This window comes from Micromesistius poutassou (genome assembly GCF_964030765.1).
Source record: "Micromesistius poutassou genome assembly, chromosome: 23".
Taxonomy (NCBI): Eukaryota; Metazoa; Chordata; class Actinopteri; order Gadiformes; family Gadidae; genus Micromesistius; species Micromesistius poutassou.
Window position 1 is genome coordinate 4,625,430 of NC_140293.1, and position 26,594 is coordinate 4,652,023.

At 46.3% G+C, this 26,594-nt stretch overlaps 3 protein-coding genes across 3 annotated transcripts; all 3 read left to right on the forward strand.

The window, feature by feature from the left end:
• Positions 1 to 5,566: 5,566 nt before the first annotated feature.
• f13a1b (coagulation factor XIII, A1 polypeptide b) lies at positions 5,567 to 17,670 on the forward strand. Its single transcript, XM_084487242.1, has 15 exons — positions 5,567 to 5,690; positions 7,538 to 7,815; positions 9,189 to 9,377; positions 10,106 to 10,354; positions 10,628 to 10,746; positions 11,066 to 11,173; positions 11,640 to 11,814; positions 12,323 to 12,461; positions 12,955 to 13,058; positions 13,405 to 13,493; positions 14,113 to 14,266; positions 14,953 to 15,228; positions 15,581 to 15,741; positions 16,194 to 16,330; positions 17,175 to 17,670. Exons 2-15 carry the CDS (start codon positions 7,575 to 7,577, stop codon positions 17,314 to 17,316), a joined length of 2,283 nt encoding a protein of 760 aa, XP_084343368.1. The 5' UTR covers positions 5,567 to 5,690; positions 7,538 to 7,574; the 3' UTR covers positions 17,317 to 17,670.
• Positions 17,671 to 20,651: 2,981 nt separating this feature from the next.
• Positions 20,652 to 22,747, forward strand: LOC311368420 (interleukin-8-like). Its single transcript, XM_084487225.1, has 3 exons — positions 20,652 to 20,824; positions 21,619 to 21,754; positions 22,271 to 22,747. The coding sequence occupies exons 1-3, from the start codon at positions 20,767 to 20,769 to the stop codon at positions 22,380 to 22,382; spliced, it is 306 nt and encodes a 101-aa protein (XP_084343351.1). The 5' UTR covers positions 20,652 to 20,766; the 3' UTR covers positions 22,383 to 22,747.
• A 1,362-nt stretch (positions 22,748 to 24,109) lies between these two features.
• Positions 24,110 to 25,843, forward strand: ponzr1 (plac8 onzin related protein 1; the record flags this gene model as incomplete). The annotated part of the gene is made up of 3 exons (XM_084487508.1): positions 24,110 to 24,214; positions 24,744 to 24,892; positions 25,700 to 25,843. Exons 1-3 carry the CDS (start codon positions 24,115 to 24,117, stop codon positions 25,841 to 25,843), a joined length of 393 nt encoding a protein of 130 aa, XP_084343634.1. The 5' UTR covers positions 24,110 to 24,114.
• Between the last annotated feature and the right edge of the window lie 751 nt (positions 25,844 to 26,594).

Genomic DNA, 26,594 nt, shown 5'->3' on the forward strand with positions numbered 1-26,594 from the left:
AGGCAACGGCCCCATCTGGTGGACAGAAGACGAACTTTGAATGAAAACACGACTGAAATATCGTGTAAGTGTTTTAATATTGTTGCTTGAATAATGCATCATGAAAGGAGAAACGGTTTGAAATTAATACAAATAAATGAACGGAGGACTTGAAATAGAAAAACAGCATGTCCATGTGCTGCAATACATACACCATCACCTCTCCTCTCGTCCTCCTCCTCCTCCCCTTCCTCTTCCTGACCCTCCACTGCGACCGGCTTCGGCGCGTCCTTTGGCTTTTCGCCGCCCGTCGTATTGTTTGACTCGGTCAAATAATATGACGGGCGGTGCGGTCGTCCCCGTCTGCATCACAACAGCCGTGCGCCAACAGCCCTGATTCAAGGGCGTTCATCTCCTCCAGATGCCTTTCTCGGTCATACAACCCCTCCTGGGCTTGAGCTAAGTTGCGGGCGATGCCTTGGAGTCGCGTGTCGCTCGCTGCTCATCGCCTGACCCTGCGCCTCTAAACCTGCCCCCCCCCCCCCCCCCCCCCCACATCCCAGAAGCTCCTGCTCGCGTTTCACCAGGCCGCTCCTCTTTACCTTCCAGCTCTCGGACCTTCGTCTGAAGGGTCCAGGCCGTGGCTGTTCAGCTCCATCTGTCTGTTCTCCAGTTCCTCCACCTCATCATCCCTTCACAAACCCCCATGCTAGTATGTTGCGCCAGGAAATAGCCAGAGCCTTACATGGACATAAACGTACGAAAAATCCTCACCAGTGTTTGAGTCATCGGCTGAACTGCTGCTGTCGCTGCTCTCAGCGTCCGTCTGCCCTCGCTCTTCCTCCTGCTTGTCCTCCTCCTCTTCCTCTTTCTGGGGTGGCTTGTTCCTTTTTACGTCCGAAACAACGATTGCATCGCACGTGCGTTAACAAAAATGTGCGTGTGTGTGTGAAACCGTACGGAATGCAGAACCTAAAGAAATCCACTCGGTCGTGTCCTCATCTTGTGGGTTTTTTTTCACCACTCTTTGCACAACAACAGGATGATTGAATGAACCTGGGTCCGTGCAGCCGTTCGGGAACTCTCTGGGCGAGCGCTGAGGAACTCGTGAACTCTGAACTTGTGCACCAAGGGCAGAGAGACGACGACGATCGAGGCCGACGCGTGACGGCCTTCATGCAGATGAGCTGCGTTGATTCGTTCACTGACATGCAGCCCACCAGGTTCCAGTGTCATGTCAGAGGCCCGGTGGGGAGCGTTGGCGCCAACCCCCTGTGGTTAAGGGAGCGTCGTCATTTTGTTGCCCTGGAATATCATGACTCACACAGCACAGCAGGGACATCGTGTGTTTTATGGGGAACCATTATTCATATTTTAGAACATTAGGGGTGTAACGAAACGCGTAATAAAAAAATAAAATAATAAATACTGCTGTACGGAAAAACATACTGAACCGTGACTTAAAAACCGAGGTACGTACCGAATCGTGACTGTTGTGTATCGTTACACTCCTACAGAACATCGTTCGGTTGGAAATGTGTTGTTTTTGCGGACGTACATTTTGAGAAAAAATTCAATGCGAGAGAGACTGAGAGCGAAGTGACACGTTTTTGTGTTGCAGATACCAGCAACTGTTGCAACACTGCGAGGCTGCATGCATGAAAAGGGACTCAAACAAGAGGTTTTAAACCAACCACAAACATCATGTACATGGTGATGTTGTTTAGGCCATTTTCCCCGACTTGTGTCGCCATCTGACACCATTTCAGCCAATCAGAAAGAGTCAATGAGGACCAGTGGTGTACTGAGGTGTTGCTTTTATTCTTCTTTTATTTAACCTTTATTTCACCAGGAAAGTCCCATTGAGATTAAAAAACAATTTTTGCTGCCAAGAGGCAGCAAAAAAAGGCAGCAAAAGTTAGTTACAACATACAGACAGCAATTCAAATTAAGAAAAACAGTTAGTAAAGGAGGTCGTCTCAAGTGCTCTCAGCCGGGATTTAAAAGCATTCAAAGAAATCAGTTCCGTTATTTTCCAGTCTTTTTGCAGCATGTTCCACGTAGAAGGAGCAGAGTACATGAAAGCCCTTTTTCCCAATTCTGTGCCGGCAAATGGAACAGACCACAACAACTGATCATTTGAATGCAAACCATAAGAATCAATACTTCTCCGTGTGATTATATTACAGATGTTGGAGGGCAGTAGTCCAAGCATGGACCTATATAAAAGTGCACCAGTGTCCCAGCCTCCTGGTGGACAAAGAAGGCCATCCCACTCGAGAATACAATTCACAATGATGGGTCAGGGCTTCAATCACAATCTTACATAGATATTTAGCTGAGGCATTCATATACACCAGGTCCCCATAATCTAAAATGGATAAAAAAGTTGCAGTGACAAGCCGCTTTTTCACTTCAAAAGAGAAACAAAACTTATTTCGGAAGAAGAAACCCAATTTAAGTTTGAGTTTCTTCACAAGATTGTCAATATGGGGCTTGAAGGTGAGGGATCAAGCAAGCAAGACACCAAGCCAAGGTATTTGTACATATGAACCACCTCTATGACATTTCCCTCAAGAGTGGACACTGTGGGGACAATTTGAGGTAATTTCTTAGTTTGAAAACAACATTAGTTTAGTCTTGTCAGCATTGAGGACTAGTTTTAGCTGCAGGAGTGTATGCTGGACCACATCAAAAGCTCTCTGCAGAGATTCAACAGCTTTAGCATGAGTTGATCCAAAACAGCAAATAACTGTAATCGGCATAAAATTTGGACAAAAGATGCTTCAAGGACGAAAATGCCTCCTTGATGGCAGATGGAGGCCTACAGCACCCGACAACAGTCATGTTGGAGAGATGGAGAGGGACTTGGCTATTTCCACCTTCAATGCCAAAAATTCCATTTGCTTACAGGTAGACTCAGACAAAACAATTGAAACATCAAATTTTGATCTAACATAAATGGCTACACCACCACCCTTCTTGGGCCTGTCGGTGCGATAAACATTGTATCCGAGTATGCTAATGTCTTCATTTGTAATAGATTTTGTCAGCCAGGTTTCTGAAATTATCACAATATCTGCCTCTGTTGATCTAGTCCAAATTCTGACCATGTCTATCTTGGGTAATAAGCTGCGAACATTAAGATGAACAAATTTGAGACCAGACATTAATTTGAAATCAGCGGGAGTCTGGATACATTGCAGCTCAGGACCAGGGTTTGATTTCACATCTCCAGACAGAAGTAAGAGTAGGACAATCATCAGTCCTTGTTTCACATTACATTTTGAAGCAGTCTTTTCATATGTTGAAGCCAGGCAATGCCTTTCCTTAAGCGAAAGAGTTTATATAGGGCAAAAAAATGTTGAAGTTTAGGTAAGTCCCTAGGCAGGTCCAACCACAAGTTCAAGGCCCAAACCAAATGAGACTGTGGTTGCTGAAGATGCCCGACAGCATTAGCATTAGTGCCACTATAGGAAATATCTTGCTTGATTGACACATTGCTAGAGGTACTCACCAAGGGGCAATTGCTTGGACTCGGGTCTAAAACAGGCAACAAACATACTAAAGTTAAGAAAAATGGCCAGCGCCTTCAACTAGTTGGCCCAGGCTCCAGAAGGATGTAGCAGGCCCAGGCTAGTTGGCTCAGGCTAGTTGGCCCAGGCTAGTTGGCCCAGGCTAGTTGGCTCAGGCTAGTTGGCTCAGGCTAGTTGGCCCAGGCTAGTTGGCCCAGGCTCCAGAAGGATGTAGCAGGCCCAGGCTAGTTGGCCCAGGCTCCAGAAGGATGTAGCAGGCCCAGGCTAGTTTGCAAAGAACCCAAGCAAGCCTTTGTTACAGGCCCCCTTATTTCAATACACAAGATGTACATCTTTGCAAGGGGCAGGTGAAACCACCTGTTTCAGCTTGAGTCTGAACATTAATGAATTTAAAGTTTGCGTTTTGGGCTGAGAGTTCGACGGAGGCGGGGAGCCCCACACATCCACCCGCATCGTGTGGTCCGTGTACCCCATCAGTGCCGCGTCGCTTCTTCTCGGCACGGAAAAGTAACTTTTCGTCATGAGGAAAACGGGACCCGTGTGAGGAGCACAATGTTCCAAAGCCGGTCGGGCGAGAACCCACTCATTTCTGCACTACGCTTTTAATTCAATAACGCTGACAAAAACGGCATCCATCGTAATCCATAACACGTTTACATATTATTCTAAACTATCGCGAATACAGGCTCAATTCGCACAAAGCTTTCAATCCTTTTTCTCTGTGTGGCCGGTTAAAAATTTTAAAGTTTCGTTGCGTAATAGCGTCGCCCCCTCTTTTCCAGGGGTGTAGCCCTACGTTCTGCAAGGCAAGGGGGCGCACAACAATCCCTGCACTGTGCTCCCTGCCAGACTACCTTCACCAGGGGGGCCGAGGCCAGCGTGAAAGGAGGGGTGATCCCGCCAGCAGCCGCACGCCAGCGGCCCAGCGCTGGCCTGACCACGTACGTGTACGTACGAAATAGGCAGAGTAACACACGCACATGAACCAACACACACACATTAACAAACATACACACATGTACATGCATGCACACACACTCCCAACAAACATAGGCAGAGTAACACACACGCACATGAACCAACACACACACAATAACAAACATACACACATGCATGTGCACACACCCCCAACAAACATAGGCAGAGTAAAACACACATGAACCAACACACGCACACACACACATTAACAAAAACACACACATTCGTGCAAACGTGGTTTTCATAGGAAGAGGTGAATCATGAAAATGAGCTCATTTTTTTCTGTGTGTGTGTATAATACAACCAATCCCTTGTTTTTGAAAAGGAACATATTGGTGATGTTGGTTTCACACCATTTATTATTATAGTGTGTGTGACAAACTCTGTTATGTGTCCAATGACTATTTCCATGGCGATGGTACGGTGTTCATGTTCTATTAGTATATGTTTGGGATGGGACAGATTACAGATTATTAAACCTGCACTTTAAATTTTCCCATTAGCAGCCTCTAGTAGCTTGAGCTGCAGTTACAGTTCCAGCTAAACCATTTTCAAATGTTACTTTCAGGGGCAAAGGCAGACAAGAAATAAGCGATTTATAGAGAAAGTTCCCCTGGATGGTTTGACTCGTGGATGGGCCCGTTTTATTCTTGAGAAACTTTTAATGATTTAATGATTTTTTAATGGAGTAGCTGCAGTAGACAAGTGACACATAGTGCAGGTTTGACTCTGATGCTTAGCGCTGCAGCGACAGAGTGGTCATTGCAGCTGATTACATGTGAATCACTGGAAAGGGTCGCTTTTAGCTCTTATATAGAGACGGTAGATTCCCCACCTACCTCCTACCTCAGGCCGACGTGCACACACACACACACACACACACACACACACACACACACACGTGCATCAAAATACATGCATGTTTGCTCACAAACACACTCATACATTTTTATATTCTTGCACATACCCATCTCACACTAACTACGCCCATCCCACATGTAGTTACCCCAGAACACACACACACACACACACACACACACACACACACACACACACACACACACACAGGGCTAGCCCACTCCTCCTCCAGTGTGTATATAAGTGGAAGCAGAGGCGGTGTTGAGCCTGAGTTTCTCCCCCAGCATCCAGAGGAACGATCAGGACTCCTTCTCCTCTCCTCTGTCCCAGCGAGTGTCGGTGAGAATCCACACAACACTTACTCTGATTTTCATTGTTCATTTGACAATTGTATAGTTTTTTTTTTGTTTTTGTTGTATTTTATTTATACTTCCCTTAGTGGAAAGATGGATATGTGAAATGCATTTTAGGAGATCTGCTTTCACCGAAGGTGATGCAATTTAAAACGGTAAAGAAACTAAACTGAAGCTTTATCACTAAAATGTTTTTTTTTAAGATACGTAAAAAAATTTTTTTGTCTGTTATGGGTTTCACAACGGGACTTTAATACCCGAATGGACAATAGAAAAAAGTATATAAATGAAAAGGGAAAAGCCAGTAAATCCTACTTCTTCTTTGTGTGTTAATCTCGGAAGCACAATCATGAAGGCCAGCTGCTTAACAGCTGTTCTTTAAAAACATTCCCCCCCCAACATCTGTGTTTATGAGAATATACAATGCCAATCCCTTTTGTATGAAAATTTGCCATTGTTGTGAATGTGTTCAAAGTCCAGTTCAGTTGGTTCTGTTCAAGTGAAGGCCAGGAGTGGGAATACCTAGAGATGAGGTCATCTTGCCACTGGACTGAAAAATCTGAGATGCTCCGTTCAGGGCCCTTCTGCACCTGACTTCACTGCAGCAAAATATACAATATGAACCCTAAAGTAGTATTAGTGCTGCACCTGCAAACATAACAGAACTGCTTTTTGTAAACGTTCACGGTATTTAAGAAACACACAAGGCGCCATCGCTTAAGTCGCATAATGTAACACATACGGTCGTTTTGATTCTCGAGTTGCATGAACATGAAATGGAAAGACTCTGGTTCCTCTTAAAAAAAACAGTGGTTTGTGTGCCATTTGTATGTATGTGCATACTGATTTTTTTTTTTTTTCAAGGTGTGCAACGTGTGTATATGTGTGTCGGTGGGGGGGGGAGAGTGTCTGAGGTTTGTGATGAAAAGCATTTCAGCCATTAAAAACCAGAGAGTAGCCAGAGTGATTTTGGGGTAAGGGCTATTGCCGTTTGAATAGCCACGCCCAGCTTCAGGTGTTTCCGATTAGGCCGACCCCGCCCCTCCCACGACACAAACAAGAACGAGGCAGACAATGGGGAGAAGGCGGTGACAACATCACATCGCTCCACAGATTTTACTGGGATTCATAAGCATGTTGTAAATACCAAAAAAGTCAAAGAAAATGAATGCCATTCACACAGTGCCTGCAACCCCTGCAAAACACTTTAAATATCCCAATTTATAAGTTGTTGAAAGCTAATAAAAATGTGCCAAGGCGCTAGAAAAGACCTGGCTGCTCCGTAATTAACAACATTATTTTAATGTGATTTGTTTATATTGCCGAAGCATTCTTGAATAATATTCCCATTGCATAAACGACAGGCACGCACGCACGCACATGCGCGCTCACGCACACGCCGACGATAATCAAAGCCACTTTTGCTTTGTGTGCAAACCTAAAGCAGATGGCTTTGTGCGCACAGCTTTTATCGAGTCTTCCTCACAAGGTGAAGCTGCCACCTACCACAAAGCTCGCCGAGTCGCTTGTTTCAGTAGAGACACACACACACACACACACACACACACACACACACACTCTGTTACGTCACGATTGTGGCCTCCTAATTAACCCGTCGGTCTCTCAACTCCACGGCAGCAACACCGCAGTACTTTACGAGGTACTTTATGTTCAATTGCCAAAAAACTAAGAACGTAAACCCTTTGTGTGGTGTCCCTTATTATGTTCTGCATTCCAGCCGGCTGTAACATCATTTTGCACCCGGTCGTGCGCGGCGGCCGGGCCCTTCCAAATGTTCCCCATTTGACCGCCGGTCTGTCTTGTTTTGGCCAGGGAACGTTCCAGGCTTGATCTCCAGCTAGCGCCCGCCATGGCAGACTCAGACGCCGCCACCGCCGCCGCCGCCGCCGCCGCGCCCCCTGTCGCGCCTCCCGTCGTGGTCGCCAGCTCGGCCCCGCCCCCGGACCCCCCGGGCGGCGCCCCTCCCAAGGCGACGCACCACGGCCGCGTGGCCGCCCCCATCGCCAGCTCCAACGAGGAGACCGAGGAGCTGCCCGAGTTTGAGCCTTTCGGGGTCCCGGGGCCGAGGGGCCCGCCCCCCTCGCTGGCTGGTGAGTGTGTGTGTGTCTGTGTCTGTGTGTGTGTGTGTGTGTGTGTGTGTGTGTGTGTGTGTGTGTGGGAAAGGGGAGGGAGAGATGTGCATATGCAAGGTATAGTCTGTCTGTTTAACCACAGGTGAAGGGGCAAGGTGTGTCCATATAAGAGCATAACCACAGGTGAAGGGGCACGGTGCGTCCATATAAGGACATATCGATGGGCAGAGTGTAAGGTGCATCCATATAAGGACATAACCACAGGTGAAAGGGGGCATGTTTGGTCCATATACATTTGCAAATGCTTTTAATCCACTAACAATATGATTATATCCAAAAGTTGCATTAGCGCAATCTGCTGGACTGTCCTTTGGCCCATCTTTTCCTGCAATTTCTATGTCATGTGTGACAGGCCAAGAGACGGAAATCCTCCAGAACGTAACTGCATGAGTAAAGAGTGAAAGTCACTAGTGGTTAGAGGCCTGAAAGGTTATTTACCCAAAACTATGTGAGAGCGGCTTCAGACACATTTACAAAACTTGCATTTGTTTTAAAAAATAATCTGACCTTTATTACTTCATTGTGTGTGTGTGTGTGTGTGTGTGTGTGTGTGTGTGTGTGTGTGTGTGTGTGTGTGTGTGTGTGTGTGTGTGTGTGTGTGTGTGTGTGTGTGTGTGTGTGTGTGTGTGTGTGACACGTTTGCAAATTTAAAAAAGGGACACTTATCTGCATATGCGGGAAAGTGACTATTAGTAGAACGAAAGTACAGAGCGGGAGAAGTAGCCAGATAGTTAGGAGCTGACAGACTTCCTGCTTTACCAAAGATAAGTCCATGTGTTGTCCACACCCCGGCTGATAAGCCCTGGGGCCGCCAACGGACCCCCTTCCCTGACACATGACTGACCTCCTCCGGGGATAGAGGGACCGCTGTTTAAAAATACACAAACAAAGGCATGGAGATGGGAGATTGAAGGAGATTGAAAGCAACAGACGACGGTTCTTTACAAAGGAACGGCTGCCAACTAACCCAACCACAACGTTGGTGCTGCTGATGCAGCTGCTATGGCGATGACTTTGCCTTTGGCCCTCTAGAAACCAATTTGCCTCCACCACCACCACCACCCTAAAACAACATCACCAACACCCCTACCCCCCCCCCCCACCACCACCAGCAGCCTCACCCAACGCCATCCCTACCACCACGACCGCCACCGCCACATCCATCACCACCACAAAACCAATACCGCCACCACTTCAATCACCTACACCGTCATCGCCACCTGACACCGCCACCACCCGTTACCACCACTACAACCACCACCTACACCACCAACACCCAACACCCTCTGCCCCACAAAACCGTAATTTTCTTCTGCATGTTTCTAACGCAGAGTTCCTGGACATCTTGGGGGTGGACATGATGAAGAAGCAGGGCGAGATCAACCACCAGCAGCACCACACCGACCGCTTCAACACCGACTTCCTGATCGTCCGCAGGGGGCAGGAGTTCCAGGTCAAGATGACCTTCAACCGGCCCTACGACGCCGAAAAGGACAAGTTCGTCGTGGAGTTTAGCATTGGTGAGTGTGGCGAGACATTACAGTGCGGTTAGAGAGTACAGACACAGTGGTGGTGGTTCCCAACCCGTGGACCGAGGCCCTGAAACGGCCCTGGTTGGTGTTGAACATAATCTTCGTTAGGGATGAATTGCGCAACGTAATGCAAGGTTTTGCTCCATTTTGATACATATTTGCCAAATAATGACATTTCCAGTCCGATTTCTAGTTGCGAGTATGTGCTACTTTTTTGTCTACTGTGTGTGAAGTATTGCATATATATATAATATCCTAGTGAGGATATTGTTATAATATTCAGGTTGTCATCGTGGTGTGCTACAGTCCCAGAACGGTCGGGCCACACTGCAGTTCAGTACAGGGTGAGCCTCGGTACAGAGGTCCCCTGTCAGCACAGTGCTAACTGTCAGGCTAGTGCTAAAACACGCAAGCTTGCAGTCGTTGCAGTCCAATGTTATGTAACGCTGGGTCAGTTTCAATTGCAAGAGGGAATGCCCCCCTGGGAATTTCACATCTGACGTTTGCGAGCGTTGGGGCTTCAATTACCACCACCTCAACCGCAATCAATCCTATTTTGGGGAACCTGGCAAATACTGAATTTCTGTGAATGTCCAAACTGTCGTCAGTCGATTCGACATCATCCAAAACAACGACCGCATATAACAGATTTGGCTCCGCCCCTATGCTAATCCTCCACCACACGCCTCCCTTGTGATTGGCCGCCTCGTCCCCAGGCCCCAGCCCCCAGTTCAGCAAGAGGACCTACATGCCGGTGTTCCCCACCCCGGAGCGGCAGAGCGCCTGGGCGGGCCGTGTGGTGGCGGCCGCCGGCGACACGGTCACCATGGGCATCACGCCCGTCGCCGACGCCATCGTGGGGCGCTACCACCTGTACGTCGCCGTGGTGACCCCCTACGGCATCCGCAGGACGCGGCCGGACGACAGCCGCGACCTCTACATCCTGTACAACCCCTGGGTGAAGGGTAGGAGGGGAGGGAGGGGGGGGGGGTGATGAGTGGATGGATGATGATTGATGGATGAATGATGGATGAGTGATGGCTGATGATTGATTGATGGATGGATGATGGATGGATGGATGTTTGGATGATAGATGATGGATGTTTGGATGATAGATGATGGATGGTTGGATGATGGATGGATGCATGGATGGATGGATAGATTGGCTAAAAGACAGACCCACAGCTCTTGGGTCGATTTGAACTCCATCTCCCATGATTCCTTCTGGCCCCGCCCAGAGGACGCGGTGTTCCTGGAGGACGAGGAGGAGCGGGGCGAGTGCGTGCTCAACGAGTCGGGGGTCATCTACCACGGCACCTGGGACGACATCGCCGAGCGCAACTGGAACTTTGGCCAGGTGAGCGGAACTCGAGTTCAGAGCGGAGTGGAACGTTCACTGACTGTCGGTCGGAGAAAGGCAAAAAACCCAGGATCCAAACCGGTTTTCTCTACATCCGGTTTTAGTTTAATAACGGTGACAAAATGGCCTAGATTACTATTTTGGAGATCATATACAATTTGTGACAAATTAATAAACTATTACTACTACTACTACTACTACTATCAATTTTGTTTATCGTAACTTATATTGATAAGAGCAAAAAAAAAAAAAGCTACAAACAACAGCAATACCAGACGTGGAGTGGTCTTTGCTGACGGAGTTCTTTGTGTTGCAGTTTGACTTCGGGGTTCTGGATGCCTGCCTCTACGTCATGGACCGCGCGAAGATGCCCATTGTCAACCGAGGAGACCCGGTCAAAATGGCCAGGATAGCGTCTGCCATGGTATGACCATATCAGTTATTATCATAAATCACGATTCAGCACATTGTGAACCGACTGTAGACCGACCGTACATTCAGATACACGCCATTAAAGGGACTGTGTAAGAATCAAAAAGTCCTTCTCACTGCTGACCCCTTCTGGCCGGTAAGTGAACTGCAGCCTGCTCAATCTCACTCATTGAGCTCCTAACAGTCATTAACTAATGTTTCTTATTATGATAAATAAACACTTTACAAACTAAAAAGGTTATGAAAGAACGAAGACCTCGTCTTCGTTCTTTCATAACTTTTTTAGTTTGTAAAATGTTTATCCATCATAATAAGAAACACCCTTATTTAACAGCCTTTTTTCTTGTGTGTGTGTGCACATCTACGAGTGCCTCCGCAGGTGTGCGTGTGCGTGAACCATCACACCCCTCATCCTGCCCCACTGTGTGTGTGTCCCCCGTCCCCCCGTCCCCCTCCAGCTGAACTCCCGGGACGACGACGGCGTCCTGGTGGGCAGCTGGAGCGGGGACTACTCCTACGGTGTGGCGCCCACTTCCTGGACGGGCAGCACCGACATCCTGTTGAGCTACTGGCGCACCCGCAAGCCGGTGCGCTACGCGCAGTGCTGGGTGTACGCCGCCGTCTTCAACAGCTGTGAGAGAGACGAGCGCTTTTTTTTTAAATCGTCTTTTGAACGTTTATTTACTTAGCTAAACTTCTCTCTCTCTCCCTCTCTCTCCTTGACTCCCTCCCCTCCCTTCCTTCCCTCTCTCCCCCTCCTCCCACTTTCTTCCCCTCCTCCCCCTCCTCCCTCCCTCCCCTCTCCCTTCCTCCCCCTGTTTTTGGATGCAGCGTTGGGATTTAAGGATTTCGTTGATTATATTGTTGTTGGTTGTTTTCGTCATTTACTCATTTTTTTTTCAGGAGAGCAATTGAAACGGAAACGTATCCTTTCTGAATAAACTTAGCTAGCATGGCAGTTCATGATGGTGGTAGGCAATATTACAATTCTGCTTCAGCAAGACGTGTTAGGTGCGTTGTTTTGGATGAACGTGTATGTGTTTTATGCGTAAACCTGTAGTGAATTAGTGAGAGAAAAAAAATATTGAAGAAAATACATTCTGTACACTTTGTGATCAGATTTTCTGTGTGTGTGCTCCAGTCCTGCGCTGCTTGGGCATCCCGGCGCGTGTGGTCACCAACTTCTACTCCGCCCACGACAACGACGGCAACCTGAAGACGGACATCATCCTGGATGAGAACGGCCGCATCGACCGCAAGAACACCCGCGACTCCATCTGGTAAACGCTGGTCGGACCACCATGTTACAATGTTACTGTGGTACCATGTTACCATGTTACTGTGGTACTATGTTACCATGTTATTATGTTACTGTGGTACCACTGTAGCTCCATACTGGATCATATATATGATATCATATTTATATTATATATTTATATATAATTATTTTTTTAGGGTTAGTGTTATATTTAAAATATATGCTTCTTTATAATGCTATAATCTGTTTATCCTGCGGAATTTGTATCACATTCCATTATCTGTTCATTTCGACACATAAATAGTTACAGCAGTTATCATCATTAGCTTTGGCCAGGTGGACCATTTAGAAGTAAATACAAAAAAAAACTAAAGTATGTACTTGGCTTAACATACCAATACGTACACCACTCCCAACACTGAGTGACATCACTCGCTACCTCGTCGACCAATGAGACGGCGGGCCTACCTCGTCGACCAATGAGGCGGCGGGCTGACTGGTGTGTCTGCTCTCAGGAACTACCACTGCTGGAACGAGTGCTTCATGGCGAGGGCGGACCTTCCAGCCGGCTTCGGGGGCTGGCAGGCCGTGGACGCCACGCCCCAGGAGACCAGCGACGGTACGATCAAAATATTAAACAGGCCAACCATGTTTTTTGGTATATCTGATATTTAAAAAGCCATGAATTGTACTGTACCTTTTTTAATATGTTGCATTAAGAACCGAACGCTATGGGTCTAATTTTGGGTCGCTCTCATCGAAATATGTAAATGAATGAAATAATTACAAATAAAATGACAATTATATTTTTAATGCTACACTCAAACAATAAATATGCCTTAATAATCAATCCATAAAGTCATGGTATTGACCGGGGACGTCCCGCCACGTGGGGTGTTAAAGACGTGATGTAAAACGTACTGTATCGACGGGAAAACCAACCCGTCTCTCTCGTCCCGACGCAGGAATGTTCCGGTGCGGGCCGGCGTCCGTCCGAGCCATCAAACACGGAGAGCTGTGCTTCCCCTTCGACGCCGCCTTCGTCTTCGCCGAGGCGAGTATCTTCAAAACAACCTCCTCTGAGCGCTGCTGGATTGTGGAAAAAAAATAATAAGCAAGATTATTTTGGTCGGTATTGAAATCCCGATTATTCCGACGATTATTTTTGAGTTTGAAAACATGATGCATTTACTCAGCATTTCTCTTAAGAAAAAAAAACACTTTGTAACTGAGAACCCTTAAAGAAATACACAAAATGAAATGTTCAAATCCAAAATAATTGATAAATATGTATCCAGCTGTTCTGTAGGTCCGTTGGGTTTGTGTCGTCCTTTGTGTTAAGGGAAAGGAGAGCCTGAAGAGTGTTTCATTCTGTGTTATTACACATGACAATGAAGTTGAATTTGAACATGCACTTTAAAGTTCAAAGGAAATGACCCTCATAGCCTACTTTTCGGAAAGTATTTTTTTTCTCATGAACAGATTGATTAGATGAATCTTACAGTAACGTATGGGACAAGAGCGGATGGCCCGGTCGCTCAGCAGCCCATCTAATGGCTCTGAACAAACAGGAACGTCCATCCACACCGACAGGTCTCAGCCAGGTCACCTTCTTAAAGAGACGGCCCCTCCATTCTGATTGGCTTGTGCCATGTTGCCTTGTCGCCGGGCAGGTGAACAGCGACGTGGTGTTCCGCAGCCGGCAGAGGGACGGCACCATGGAGGTGGTGAAGGTGAAGAAGGACCACGTGGGCAAGATGGTCCTCACCAAGGCCACGGGCTCCTACGCCCGCCGTGACATCACCGACCTCTACAAGTTCCCCGAAGGTCAGGAGGGCGGTCAGGAGGGCGGGCGGGCAGGCGGGCGGTCCGGGGGCGGGCGGGCGGTCCGGGGGCGGCGGCGGCTGGTGGCTCGGCCAATAGGGAGCTAGGAAATTCTGTATAGGAATTGGAATGCACACCGTTGTTGTCACTGTTTGTTGTTGTTTTGTGTTTATTGCACACCGCCGGACCACATCATGAGGCTACCTGAAATTCGAATCTAGACTTTTTCTTGTTTTATCCTAACCCTCACGCCACCAACAGACCACAAACCCCCCTCTGTTGTCTGTCTGTCTGTCTTGTCAATTGAGGCAATCAGAAAGCCTTTTTCCATCGTTTGTCTCTGTTGCGTTTTACCAGTAGACTCAAGATGTGGTGTTTGATAACGGCCCTTTAAACTTCTCCCCTTCTCTCCCTCTCATTCTCCCTCCCTTCCTCCCCCTCCTCTCACCCTCCCCTCCCTCCCCCCCTCCCTCCCTCTATCTCCCTGTCTTCCCTCCCTGTCACCCTCCCTCTCCTCCCCTCCCTCCCTCCCTCCCCTCCCTCCCTCCCTCCCCCCCTCTCCTCCCCTCCCTCCCCTCTCCCCCCCCCTCCCTCCCCTCCCCTCTCCTCCCCTCCCTCCCCCCTCCCTCCCCCCTCCCTCCCCCCTCCCTCTCTCCCTCCCTCTCTCCCCCCTCCCTCCCTCCCTCCAGGCAGCACCGAGGAGCGCACGGTGCTGGAGAAGGGCGAGGTGTACGGCTGCGTGCGGGACAAGAGCGCGCTGCCCGAGGCGGACGTGGAGCTGCGGCTGCCCGCCCTGGAGGTGGCGGTGGGCGAGGACTTCGAGCTGTGCCTGGAGGTGGTGAGCCGCAGCGGGGAGCCGCGCACGGTGGAGGCCTACGTCACGGGCAGCGTGGTGTACTACACCGGCGTCACCAGCGCCGACTTCCTCTTCAAGACGCCCATCGTCGAGCTGGAGGCCAAGCAGAGTGGGTGTCCAGAGTGGGGGGACGGGGGGCGGGGCAGGGGGCGGGGGGCGGGGCGGGGGGGGGGGGGGGGGCGGGGCAGGGGTGTGTCGATTGTGTGTCGATGTGGAGAGATGTGCTCTGTTCAAACTTTTTCAACAATTGCTGCGTGTGTGTGTGTGTGTGTGTGTGTGTGTGTGTGTGTGTGTGTGTGTGTGTGTGTGTGTGTGTGTGTGTGTGTGTGTGTGTGTGTGTGTGTGTGTGTGTGTGTGTGTGTGTGTCTAACTGGGTGGGTGTGCTTATCTGTGTTTGTTTGTGTGTTTGTCCTGGTGTGTGTGTGTGTGTGTCCGTCCTTGTGTGTGTGTGTGCGTCCCAGGTGTGAAGGAGCTGTGGCAGGTGCCCGCCCGCTCCTACATGAGGAAGCTGGTGGAGCAGGCCAATCTGCACTTCATCGCCACGGGGAAGGTGAAGGAGACGGGCCAGATCGTCACCGCCATGAAGGTGGTCGCCCTGCACATGCCCAAGCTCTCCATCACGGTGAGCCCCCCCCCCCCCCATGACCAATCAAAGGACCAGCCCAAGACTAAGCCCCGCCCACCTGACATGGAGCTGACCTGGTGACTGAGGCTTTATTAAAGCCTTTCTGCATTTGTTTGTCTCTGGTTCTTTTAACCAGTAGTACCACAAGATGTGGTGTTGTTTGATAATGAGCTTTAAACTCTTGACATTCGTGCGATAGTATTTGTCTGTGTCTGTTTTAAATCCATACTTTGTTTGTTTGTCCATACTTACTTTGTTTCCCTATATTTGCTCAGCTGTGCAAATATTACTTCTCATTTTACCATATGTTTTTGTGCTGAATAGCGGCCAATATTTTGCCATTCCTTGCACAAATGCATAAATGTAAACAAAAACAAGGCTTTTATGGTGACGTTACAATGTTAACTGATAATCAATGTATTTAGTGTAATTCCCTTGGTGTCCTGCAGGTGTCAGGGTTGAACAAGGTCAACGAGGAGATGCGGGCCACTGTGGACTTCACCAACCCCTTCAGCTTTGTGCTGGAGAACATCTATGTCCGCCTGGAGGGGCCGGGGGTCTTGTCACCCGTCTACAAATATTACGGGTGAGCCAAAAAAAAGCCAACTCATCAAAAAGCCCACAATGGATTTTAAATGAGATAACGATGTTCCATACTTTATGAAGCCCAGATGGGATTTTGGGGTATGAAAATGTGCACGGCTCAGCAACTGATGGAGCATGTTTTCGACATTAAACTTGAAACATCTGTGCTCATTCCTAAGTTGTAAAAAAACCCGTCTCTAACACCAGCTCATGATTAGCTTATCAAAGGATAATTTTTTTTTTTTTTTGTGAAGTGACTAACGTGGACAGCAGTGTTTTGAAAACGGTCCAGCATTGCGCAAGAGCATATCAGGCTGCAATGTCACCCCAATGGGGCAGTAGCATCCCATTGTCCCATTGTCCCATTGTCCCATTGTGATTTTAAGTGCCTGACAAAATGTGTTGGGGGCACCCACTAGTGGCGCCCTTAATTCCCACTAATCATAGAATTCGAAGAAGAAGCGTCAACAATTACGCAAGCCCGCAACTCCGTACCAGGCGGGGGGGGGGGCGCTCGGAGGGGGTCTCGCCTCGGGCGCAATTCAGTGTAGAACCGGCCCTACTGACATTTTTATGGAAAGGATCCCTTCCGAGAAATACAAAACTTTCCTTCATCCTTTCGTTTGATTATTTGTCATTGTGTCTAAGCAAGTCTCGCTCAAGGTCTACTGACCCGTCTATTAACCCCATTTGCTACACCTGTGCTTGCCACTACTATTACCATAAAGGCCTTTATGTTAATAGTAATAAATTGAGTTAATGAGCCTTAGCATCTCAACAGCTCATTTACTTAACGAGCTGCACCTGTTAATTTACTATGGCTGTGCCCCCCCCCCCCCCCTCAGTCTCATCCCAGGGGGCTCCAGGCTGACCTGGGCGGAGGAGTTCACCCCCCGGAGGGCTGGCCCCACCAGGCTGATCGCCACCCTGGACTGCGCCGCCCTCCGCCAGGTGTCCGGCCAGCTTGAGCTGGATGTGCTCCCCTGAGACCCCGGACGCACAGACCCCCCCCCCTCCGGCCAAACCCCCCCGCGCTTTACGGAGGCTCTTCCCCCCTGTGGCTGTAACCCGGGAACAGGGTTTTAGTAAAGCTTTTTTTTCAACCCCCCCCCCCGACCCACTTCAATACGAAAATAGTTCATCTTTTAGGGTTTATCTTTCGATGTATTTCATTTTCGTACACATTCGTAAGTTTTCTAATTTTCAAAAGTTTTCAAATTTTTCGTTAATTTTCAAATTTTCGTCAATTTTGTTATCGGACATTTTCAAATTTTCTTAATTTTCAATTATTGCTCTGCCTCCCAATCAATAAATCGAGACGAATGATTACATTTGAGTCACAAAATAAGTTGTTTTACTCGATTTGTTTGCTGCCATGTACGGTCTTACTATTGCTTGATGTCAACGACAACTTTTTTGTCAGGCCCGCTTAATTTTCTTCTTACAAAACACATACCAAATACATAACCAAATAAAAATGTAACACATAAGCAGCACGTCTGGTTGTGTTCTTGTGCCGAATCCTCGTGAAAGATATTCGCAAGATAGAAACAAGACACATTTAAAGGGGTGATATTATGCCACCCGGTGTGAGTGCGATAAGCAATTACAAGCCCTCTGAAAATGGATGTCCAAATGGAAGTGGGAGGGTCCACCTAAATGACACAGAAAAAGGCAGATTTACAAAAGGCTTGTAATGGGTGGCTTGTACTATGGACATGGTACACTCCACCTAGTGTTGGCTCTATAAACACAGGATGCAGGGTGGTTTGTTTATTGTAAGGGTTTGTTGATAAGGATACTGGATCCTGGTGTTCCATGTTGCCATTTACAACGTAGGTGATCTCTTCCTGAGTGTGTGTGTGTGTGGATGGCCGGTTTAACCTGTGCACACTGATTACGCAATGTCCAACAGGATTTTGAGTTGGAGGCTGGTGAAGGGAAGGGGACGACCCGATTGGTCACTCAAACCAACCCGCATTGGTATGCGCCGTGTTTTTCTCCCTGGCGGAAGGCATGCACATCATCATCATTTATCAACTGGAATTGCAATGCAGGTAATGATTTACACACCGATCATAGAGGTCAACTCAGGACAACACGAGTAGGATAATAAGCCTGCTTACTAGAGCAACACATATAACCACTCAACCTTCACACCTAAGTAGACGGTCCGTGTCTGTCTTCCAGATGTCAGCAGACCCGCCTACACGAGTTTGAGAGCAAGTGCAAACTCTTAACACATTGGACAAAGAGCTGATTAAAGTTATCTTTTGGTTCAAGACAAACTCTTAAGTCATCGAGGTGGAGAGGTTTCAGTCGGGCATTGGGTCAACACGGTGCATGCCAGGTGCATTTTTCAGGGTGATCAATTAAGTCGATTTACAATTCAGATTTTTTTTTTTTAAATGTAATTGTGAAAAATATAATCGTACTCGTGGAAAAATGAAAGTGAGAAATAAAAATATTTAATCTTTTAGAAAATTTATTTTAAAAAGTATCAATCACAAGAAACATTTCAACATCTATGTCTATGGATGGTGTCTATGGATGCCAAAAGTATTGCGAACAATACTTATGACATCCATTTGACCCCATAGCCCCTCGCTGCCGTCTTATGGACAACATCCAATGACAACCAGTAGCCAACACCTAGCCTAGCCATGTTATGGATTTGATCCAACTCTAGAGAAAGTCTCTTTATCTGATTCCTGATCAACCTTAAGTACCTAAGTTGGATTTGGCGGCAATGTTGGAGAACCGGTCTAAAACAATTGCATGCGTAATGTGATGCAGAAAAGATTAGGGAGGGAACGGCAGCCACATACTCTTGTCATGGCCACTGTTCTTTGGTGCCAGCTGATGTAGAGGCCTTTATAAACATGGCAGCCAGCATATGAATATGTGACCTGAGAATATGTGACATGGATTCAGTAGCTGAATCTGTTGGTGTTCGTGATGAATATGCTCAGTGTGCAATAGTAATTACTGTAAGCTTGCTTAACAGTGAGTCAATATCTGTGTTTGTGTGGGTATGTCTGGGTTCGGGTTTGGGGGGGTGTGTGTGTGCGGCTGTAGAGTCTAGACACCACAATGACACTGGGGAAGTTTGCACGTAATGTTTGGAAATATTATATTTAAGCAATAGATCACGACAGGCTGTGGTATGTTCTCATTATACCACAGTTAAGGGGGGTTTATAAAATACTAAATAAAAATACTAAAACTTGGGATAAAACTTTTATCCAAAGTACAGTGAGGTTTTTTTTCCAGATGCGTTTCATTGATGCTGAGCAGTAGTACAGCTAGACGGATGTTTGGGCCTCGAACCCAGAGTGTTTCAGCTGAAAGTCCCAACACTCTAACCGGGAACTAGACTAATCCCCCTGCCCACCCAGACCATATCAACAAGAGCTTTATATTTCTCATTCGGCCATGTGGCCTTTTCATAGATGTATCATAAATAATATTTTGATACACTTCTGTCTCATTGCCTCTGGAACTCTCTCCCACTATCCATTCGTAGTATAGAGTCTCTCCCCACCTTTGAAACCTCCATCAAAGCTCACCTGTTCCGACCGGCCTCTGCCATTTAACTCCACCCACCAGCAAATTTAATGAATATGTTGCATTGTTTATTTTTGAAATGTCTTTGTTTTAACTATATTTGCCCCTTTTAAATTGTATTTTGCTTGTCTTAACTCTAAGGCGACCTTGAGAGATTTGAAAGGCGCCCTGAAATAAAATGTATTATTATTATTATTATGTTATATGTATGTTGTTGTATGTTTTCCCTAATAGCCCTTGGTTGACCATAAAAAACATGCACAAACAAAGCATGTGGAAAACAAGGTCAACAGATAACAGTTCAAAAGTTTGTTCATGTTAATCTGATGCAGGGCCTGTATCTGTATAGCACCTATCTCCACGAGGGAAACAGAGAACACAAACTTGTGTTGGGAAACGTTCAAAAAGTTTGATTTAATCAAAACAGAACATAAGAAAGAGGAAGCTGTACTTTTCTGGGCGCTGTTTTTTCTGTTCTAGAGCCTTATCATGCGTATCAGTCTATGAGGTGTATTTCTAAGCTGGCGGTTGCCAGCCCCTCAGGAGGCTAGAATGATGCTGAACTCCTCGGCATATGACCGCTCTGCATGTGAGCCGGGAGCATGTGAGCAGCAGAATGAAACCAAAAACACACACACACAGTAATGCAATATTACAAACACACACGCGCATGCACGCTCGTGCACTCACACACATACCCCATAACAAAAATGCACATCTTTACAATACTCCCCATAGCCGTTGTCACCATGACCAAGGGGTTATGGTTTGTGTATAAATAGCGAAGTGATTGGACTACAGAGCTCACTCGTCTCTTGCGACTCAGCACGTTTTACACATATTGAGTCATTTTTAAAAAAAAAGGTCAAAATGAACAAACTTCTTCCACTTCTGCTGTGTCTGGCCGTGGCTGTCCTCCTCGCTCACGGTAAGCCTGCGATGCTCACTGGCTGTTTGTAGTTCACCTTCCAGGAGCTGGCTTACAGCTTGACAGCCGCTTGACTTGAAAGTCAAAGTGGGTAGATCGCATGATTTGCGTTTTTTGCTCGATTATGTGTGTTTTTTTCTTTACCATCTCTTGTGTGATGCTACACAGTTATGTGTGTTGTGTACCTTTCTCGTGTGACACGAGAGACAGTGTCCAGCCATGCCCTGAGGTCGTTATGAAGAGAACTGGTTATGTGGTTTGATTTTTCTAAAAGGAGAAAGTGCATTGTTGGTGGATCAGGGATAGGCCAACCGGTACATTTTCCCAAGGCATCATAACTCATCACTCATCACCATGTGCTAGCCTGTGACAGGTTCAACATGTGTCAGACTGTAATGTAGCCTCTAGTTTGGTACCACTGCGCCCATAGGGGGTGCTACAATTTGCGGTCAAAGTCAAACTACTAGCCCCGCTGCCCTGATGGAGGAAATTCTCTGAAACTTGGTTTACAGGCATTATTTTACAGTTGAACATTTTTCCCTCTTGGAGGACATAGAAGACATCCCACTCAAGCAGTGTACCAAGTTGAGCAGTTTCAATCTCCAGTGCAAAGCTAAGCGCTAGGCACCACGACACTAAATGCTCAAATCTCGTTTTCACGGTTGCCAGACCTTCCTGGAGTTTTCCCTAAGCCAACTAACCAGTATGGCCACCATACGTGAAATGGTTCAATTGACGCCTTGGTTCATTCTTCCTTGTTTGTTTCTGTGTGGTTTTATTCTCTGGGTGGGAAGGTATGCCCCCCATCAGCAGGGAGTTCAACACCCACTGCCGCTGCGCCGAGGTGGAGTCCCGCACGATCCCGCCAGGCCGCCTCAAGAGCCTCAAGATCTTCCCCCAGGATGCCCACTGCCACAAGACAGAGGTCATGTAAGTGTGTTGACCCCCCCCCCGCTGTGTTGACCCCCCCTTCATCACATTGAACACCTTATCTCCTCACTCTCCCTCTCCTCAACTTCCTTCCCCTCTCTCCCGTCTACTCTCCCCTCCCCTCTACTCTCTCCTTGCCACTCTTTCTTTCTCTCTTTCCACTCTTTCTTTTCCTCCTCTAGCTCCTTGTGTCAGTCGAGTCGACCAGGCCAATGAGTTACAACACGTTTTCTCCAAACACAAACTACATGCCACATTCTACAGATTGTTTATTTGTGTGAGAGGAAATCTTGTTTTTCGTAATAAGGACTTCACACCATATAATGGTTTGGGGGGGGGGGGGGGAAAGGATTAATTAATTGACATAACTTTCAATAATGAACTGCTTTGTGTATACTCGTTAGAAGTGCAAATCCAGCTAATAATCACAACTAAACTTGGACTGAAAGTTATGAAACTTATGAGAATGTATACATTTTAATATATCTATATCTTATTTATATTTAATTTTTTTAGTGCTGGATTGACCAATAAAGAGAAGATTTGTCTTAACCCCCATTCACCCTGGGTCGAGAAACTGGTCCAATTCGTCCTTCAGCAGCAGCAAACCCAGCCGGCGACTGAATAAAATACCAAGTAATGCTAAAAGTATAGCGGAAAACCTCTGGCTTTTATCTACATATACATAAAGCCACCTGTGGTTTTACCTTTCATTTGATATGGGCTATATACATGCTGCTTTTATATGCAGCATATCATTAAGTGATATGCATATTTTCTTTCCCAATGTGACAATGGTATGCACAGCGGGAAAGCAGGGGGAGGATTCTTTATTGCCAGGAGATTGATGTTTAGTGCACCCATGTGTCTGTGAATATGGAGATGTTTCTCTGCACGGACGTGTTTGACTTTTAAGTTTCACTGAAAGCAAAATATGTAGCATATTATTTATTTCTCGCCAAGTAGCTTGCTACCAATTAAAAACAAGTTTCTGAATGTGTAATAATGTGTCATACAATTAAATAAAATATTCACAATGACTATAATCACGCTGTTACTTTAGTTTATCAAATCGTAAAATGAACGACAAAGCATGTTGGAGAAGAGAATGATGCCTTATTATATTTGTGGTCTGAGACAACAACACCCTCCAACCAATGACAGCACAGCATGGGCCAAGCAACCAGAAGCATCTTCGAATAAATATTTCAGGGAAACATCCATTATCTTTTTATATTTGTTTGGTAACGCTTTACAATAAGGATACGACCATTAATAAACATTAGTTAAGGCAGTAATTAGCATTATATAGCATAAGCGCTAGGGTTAATGGGTGAGGGTTAACCATGACCTGCTAACCCTAGCACTTATGCTAATAAATAATGTGTAAATTAAAACCTTTGTAAACATAAACACCTTAAGTAAATTATTACTAGACCATTTGGTAACTTAATTAAGTTATTTAATGCTTATAACTGCATTACTAATGTTAACTAATAGTTAATTAACAATTTTTTGTCATGTTTTTTAAATGATTTAAACCAACCATACCGCGATTAACATACTTCCTCCTCGTTTGAATTCCCCCTGTAATCCTACTCTTACGTTACAATGAAAAATATTTTACCCACAACAGGCTTTAGTTTCATCTCGCCCTAAAGAAAAAAACAGGCAAGCAGAGCCACCCAACAGGTTGAAGAGGTGTGCAAAAAAAAAAGCTGGCAATTATTCTGTGATGACAGAGTATACAGACTATAGAGCATAGAGTAGCTGATCTCACTACATGGTTAAGGTCACCAGGACTCAGGAGCTGCCTGCCTTATTCCCTCATCAACCATCACCCGTCTAGAGAAGGTAAGAAATCACTCTTACACTCACACTGTTTAATCATGGAATTGAAGGTTTCTAGGAAAGGGTAGAAGAGGAGGAGTGATGGTCACGCTTGTCTTCTATAGCTTTGCGATGCAATTGAACCCTTATAGGATTAAAATAACGTTGATGATGACTATTTTAATTATGTGTATGTCTGTATTCCTGTAGCTGTGTTTCATGTTTCTGTGTTTGTATTATAGTCAGGTAAGGCACTTGGTAAGTCCTTACCTCTGAAAGCTGCTATGTAAATACATTTGACTTAATTACGTAATACAATTTTGTAAACAATACAGACTATGAAAAGCCAGCTGTGTTACTTCCTTTGACAGGGAAATGTGCTGCTGTGATCCAGCTTTTATAGGACTATTTGTTTTATTATTGCTGAAATCGAATTAACCCAAAATAATAATAATAATAATAATAATAATAATAATAATAATAATAATAATAAAAACAACTTTCTTTCACCTGTTGATCCAGACAAGGCCATGACGACCATCAACACCACAGTGGTCCAGGTCGGCGGGGCCCCAAGCAGCCGGAACTGGTCCACTGAGCTCTGCGACTGCTGTTCAGACTCCAAAACATGTAAGCTGGACCGCATTTGATATTTGCTCTCTAGTTATTTAACAGACGCGTCTACACACTTTTACTTTTGAATTCTTAATGCCAGAGTATATAGGGACATCCCCACAGGTAGATTGTAGATCAGTTAGGGAACACTATTTGAAGGGTTGAACGTATAGTTAGATTAAAAAAAAAAAAACTTTCAACAGCCTTTTTCTTCTCCCTCCTTCCTGCTTCAAGGTAATATACGATTGAAACACATGGCTTCCTCATTCCTCATCTTCTTCTACCTCCTCCTCACTTTACATCATCTTCAATCTCCTCCCTCCTTTCTATTGTTTTTAATTCTGAAAACGAAAGTAGGAAACGATTCCCCCTGAATTCCTGCATTCCTTTCTAAACAAAGAAATGAAACGTATACAAACAAAATAAACCAAAAATAAAGAAAAGAAAAGCAGACGCCAAACCCAAATGCAGAAGGACCAGCTGGATGAGTTCAACTTGTCTTGGTTCTCCTGCCTCCTCCTCCTCCTCCTCCTCCCTGTCCCAGGCTGCTGTGGCTTCTGGTGCTTCCCCTGCATGCAGTGCAAGGCCACCGGAGACTTCGGCTGGTGCTGCGCCATGCCGCTGCTGGACTTCTTCTGCTGCGCCGTGTCCTGCTGCCTGCGCTCCCACATGAGAAAGCGATACAACATTGATGTAAGGGCAGCAGCGGGGATGCAGATGTAAAACGATGAAACGAGTTATGATAAGTGGATTGGACCCCCCCCGGGACTGGGGTGGTCAATCAACGAGGTGGGGGGGGGGGGGGGGGGGTTGGACCACGGGAAACACGAGGGAGAGGGGAAACAACAGCAGGGTCTGACAGGAGGCAGTAGCCCTGACATATTCATGTCGATACGTAAACTTGAATATGTATATCAGGATGGTCTCGCGAGTTTACACTGCTACCCCTACTAAATCCAGCATATCAATAATTAGTGTTTTTATTTTTATTAGTAGTTAGCAGCTTAGTAGTTTTGTGAAACATAGGCCGTTTCTCAATACCAAGTACGCGGACTACGTTCTCGCGGACTTGGAAGTACGTACTTGGCAAGTCCGGACTTTCAAGTACGGACTTCCGAGAACGCGAGTACGCACCTGCAATTGGAACAGCAGCGGACTCGATGATGCATTCTGGGATATTTAACGGTCCCAAGTCCACACGAGTCACCTCCGATGCATCCTCGGTAGAACGGCCTCATCGAGAACGCATCGAGAACACTTCCGGGTTTTACGACAGTACTCGCTTTCTCGCGTACTTGGAATTGGAACAGTGCTTGGGCTACCACTGATGACGTTTATTGAGAACGCAAGTAGGCCTACACGAGAACACACGAGAACGCGAATTGAGAAACGGCCATACTTTCTGCGCAACGCTCTACAAAGGCGGGGTGGTGTGATGGAGTGCTTATGTTTTTTATCACTCTCTCTCTCTCTCTCTCTCTCTCTCTCTCTCTCTGTCAGGGTTCCTGCTGTAATGACGGCTGTGCGTTGATGTGGTGTTACCCATGCGTCTGGTGCCAAATGGCGCGGGAAGTCAAGATCCGCAAGCACGGAAGTGCATCGCCCACCACTACAGTGATCACCAACCAGGTCATCTCACACTAGGGGCCCATCCGAAGCCAGGGGCCCCTGGGGGCCAAACTGAAGCTAGGGGCCCTGGCCTTGGGTGTTTCCAATCTAGTGGTCTGACCACGTAGTGAAGCCTTTTAAGATCTTATATTATTATTTAGATTTAGTATATTATACATATATTATACGTACATTATATTATACGTGCCAAAAATAGGAAATAAGTTGCATACAAATTGCAGTGTGAAATGACTGGAGTTACAAAGTGAGTTGCCTGTTGAAAGATTGTGATATATTCAAATAAAAAAATTAATCAATAATATTAAACAACACAACGTCTGACGTGTGAAGACGTCCTCACAGACCAATGGGGTTGCAATAGGTCTACTGGGGATTTGCAGGGGTTGTGGGTATCTACCCTGGGAGAGGCATTTATAAGTAATGGAAGCACTATTGGCTTGTCTGTGATTTAGAATTGTGTATTCAGTGAGGGGGGGCGGTTGTATTGTCTTTTGTTTTCTTTTGGGGGCAAAAGTAGACAACAATAAAACAATTTATATGGAACATTTGCCTGGATGGGTTCACTTGTGGATGGGCACGTTTTGTTCTTGAGAAACTTTCAAAATATTTTTTAGCCTCAGTAAAAATGTGCAGGTTTAAGTTATGACCCCAGGGAGAGCGATGTCTTTGCTGTTAGACTGGACCATTCAAAACTAGAATATACATTTTGTGTTCATAAGCTTAAACATAGCAGAACGGAAAGTCTTACAATATTGTGTAATAGCAA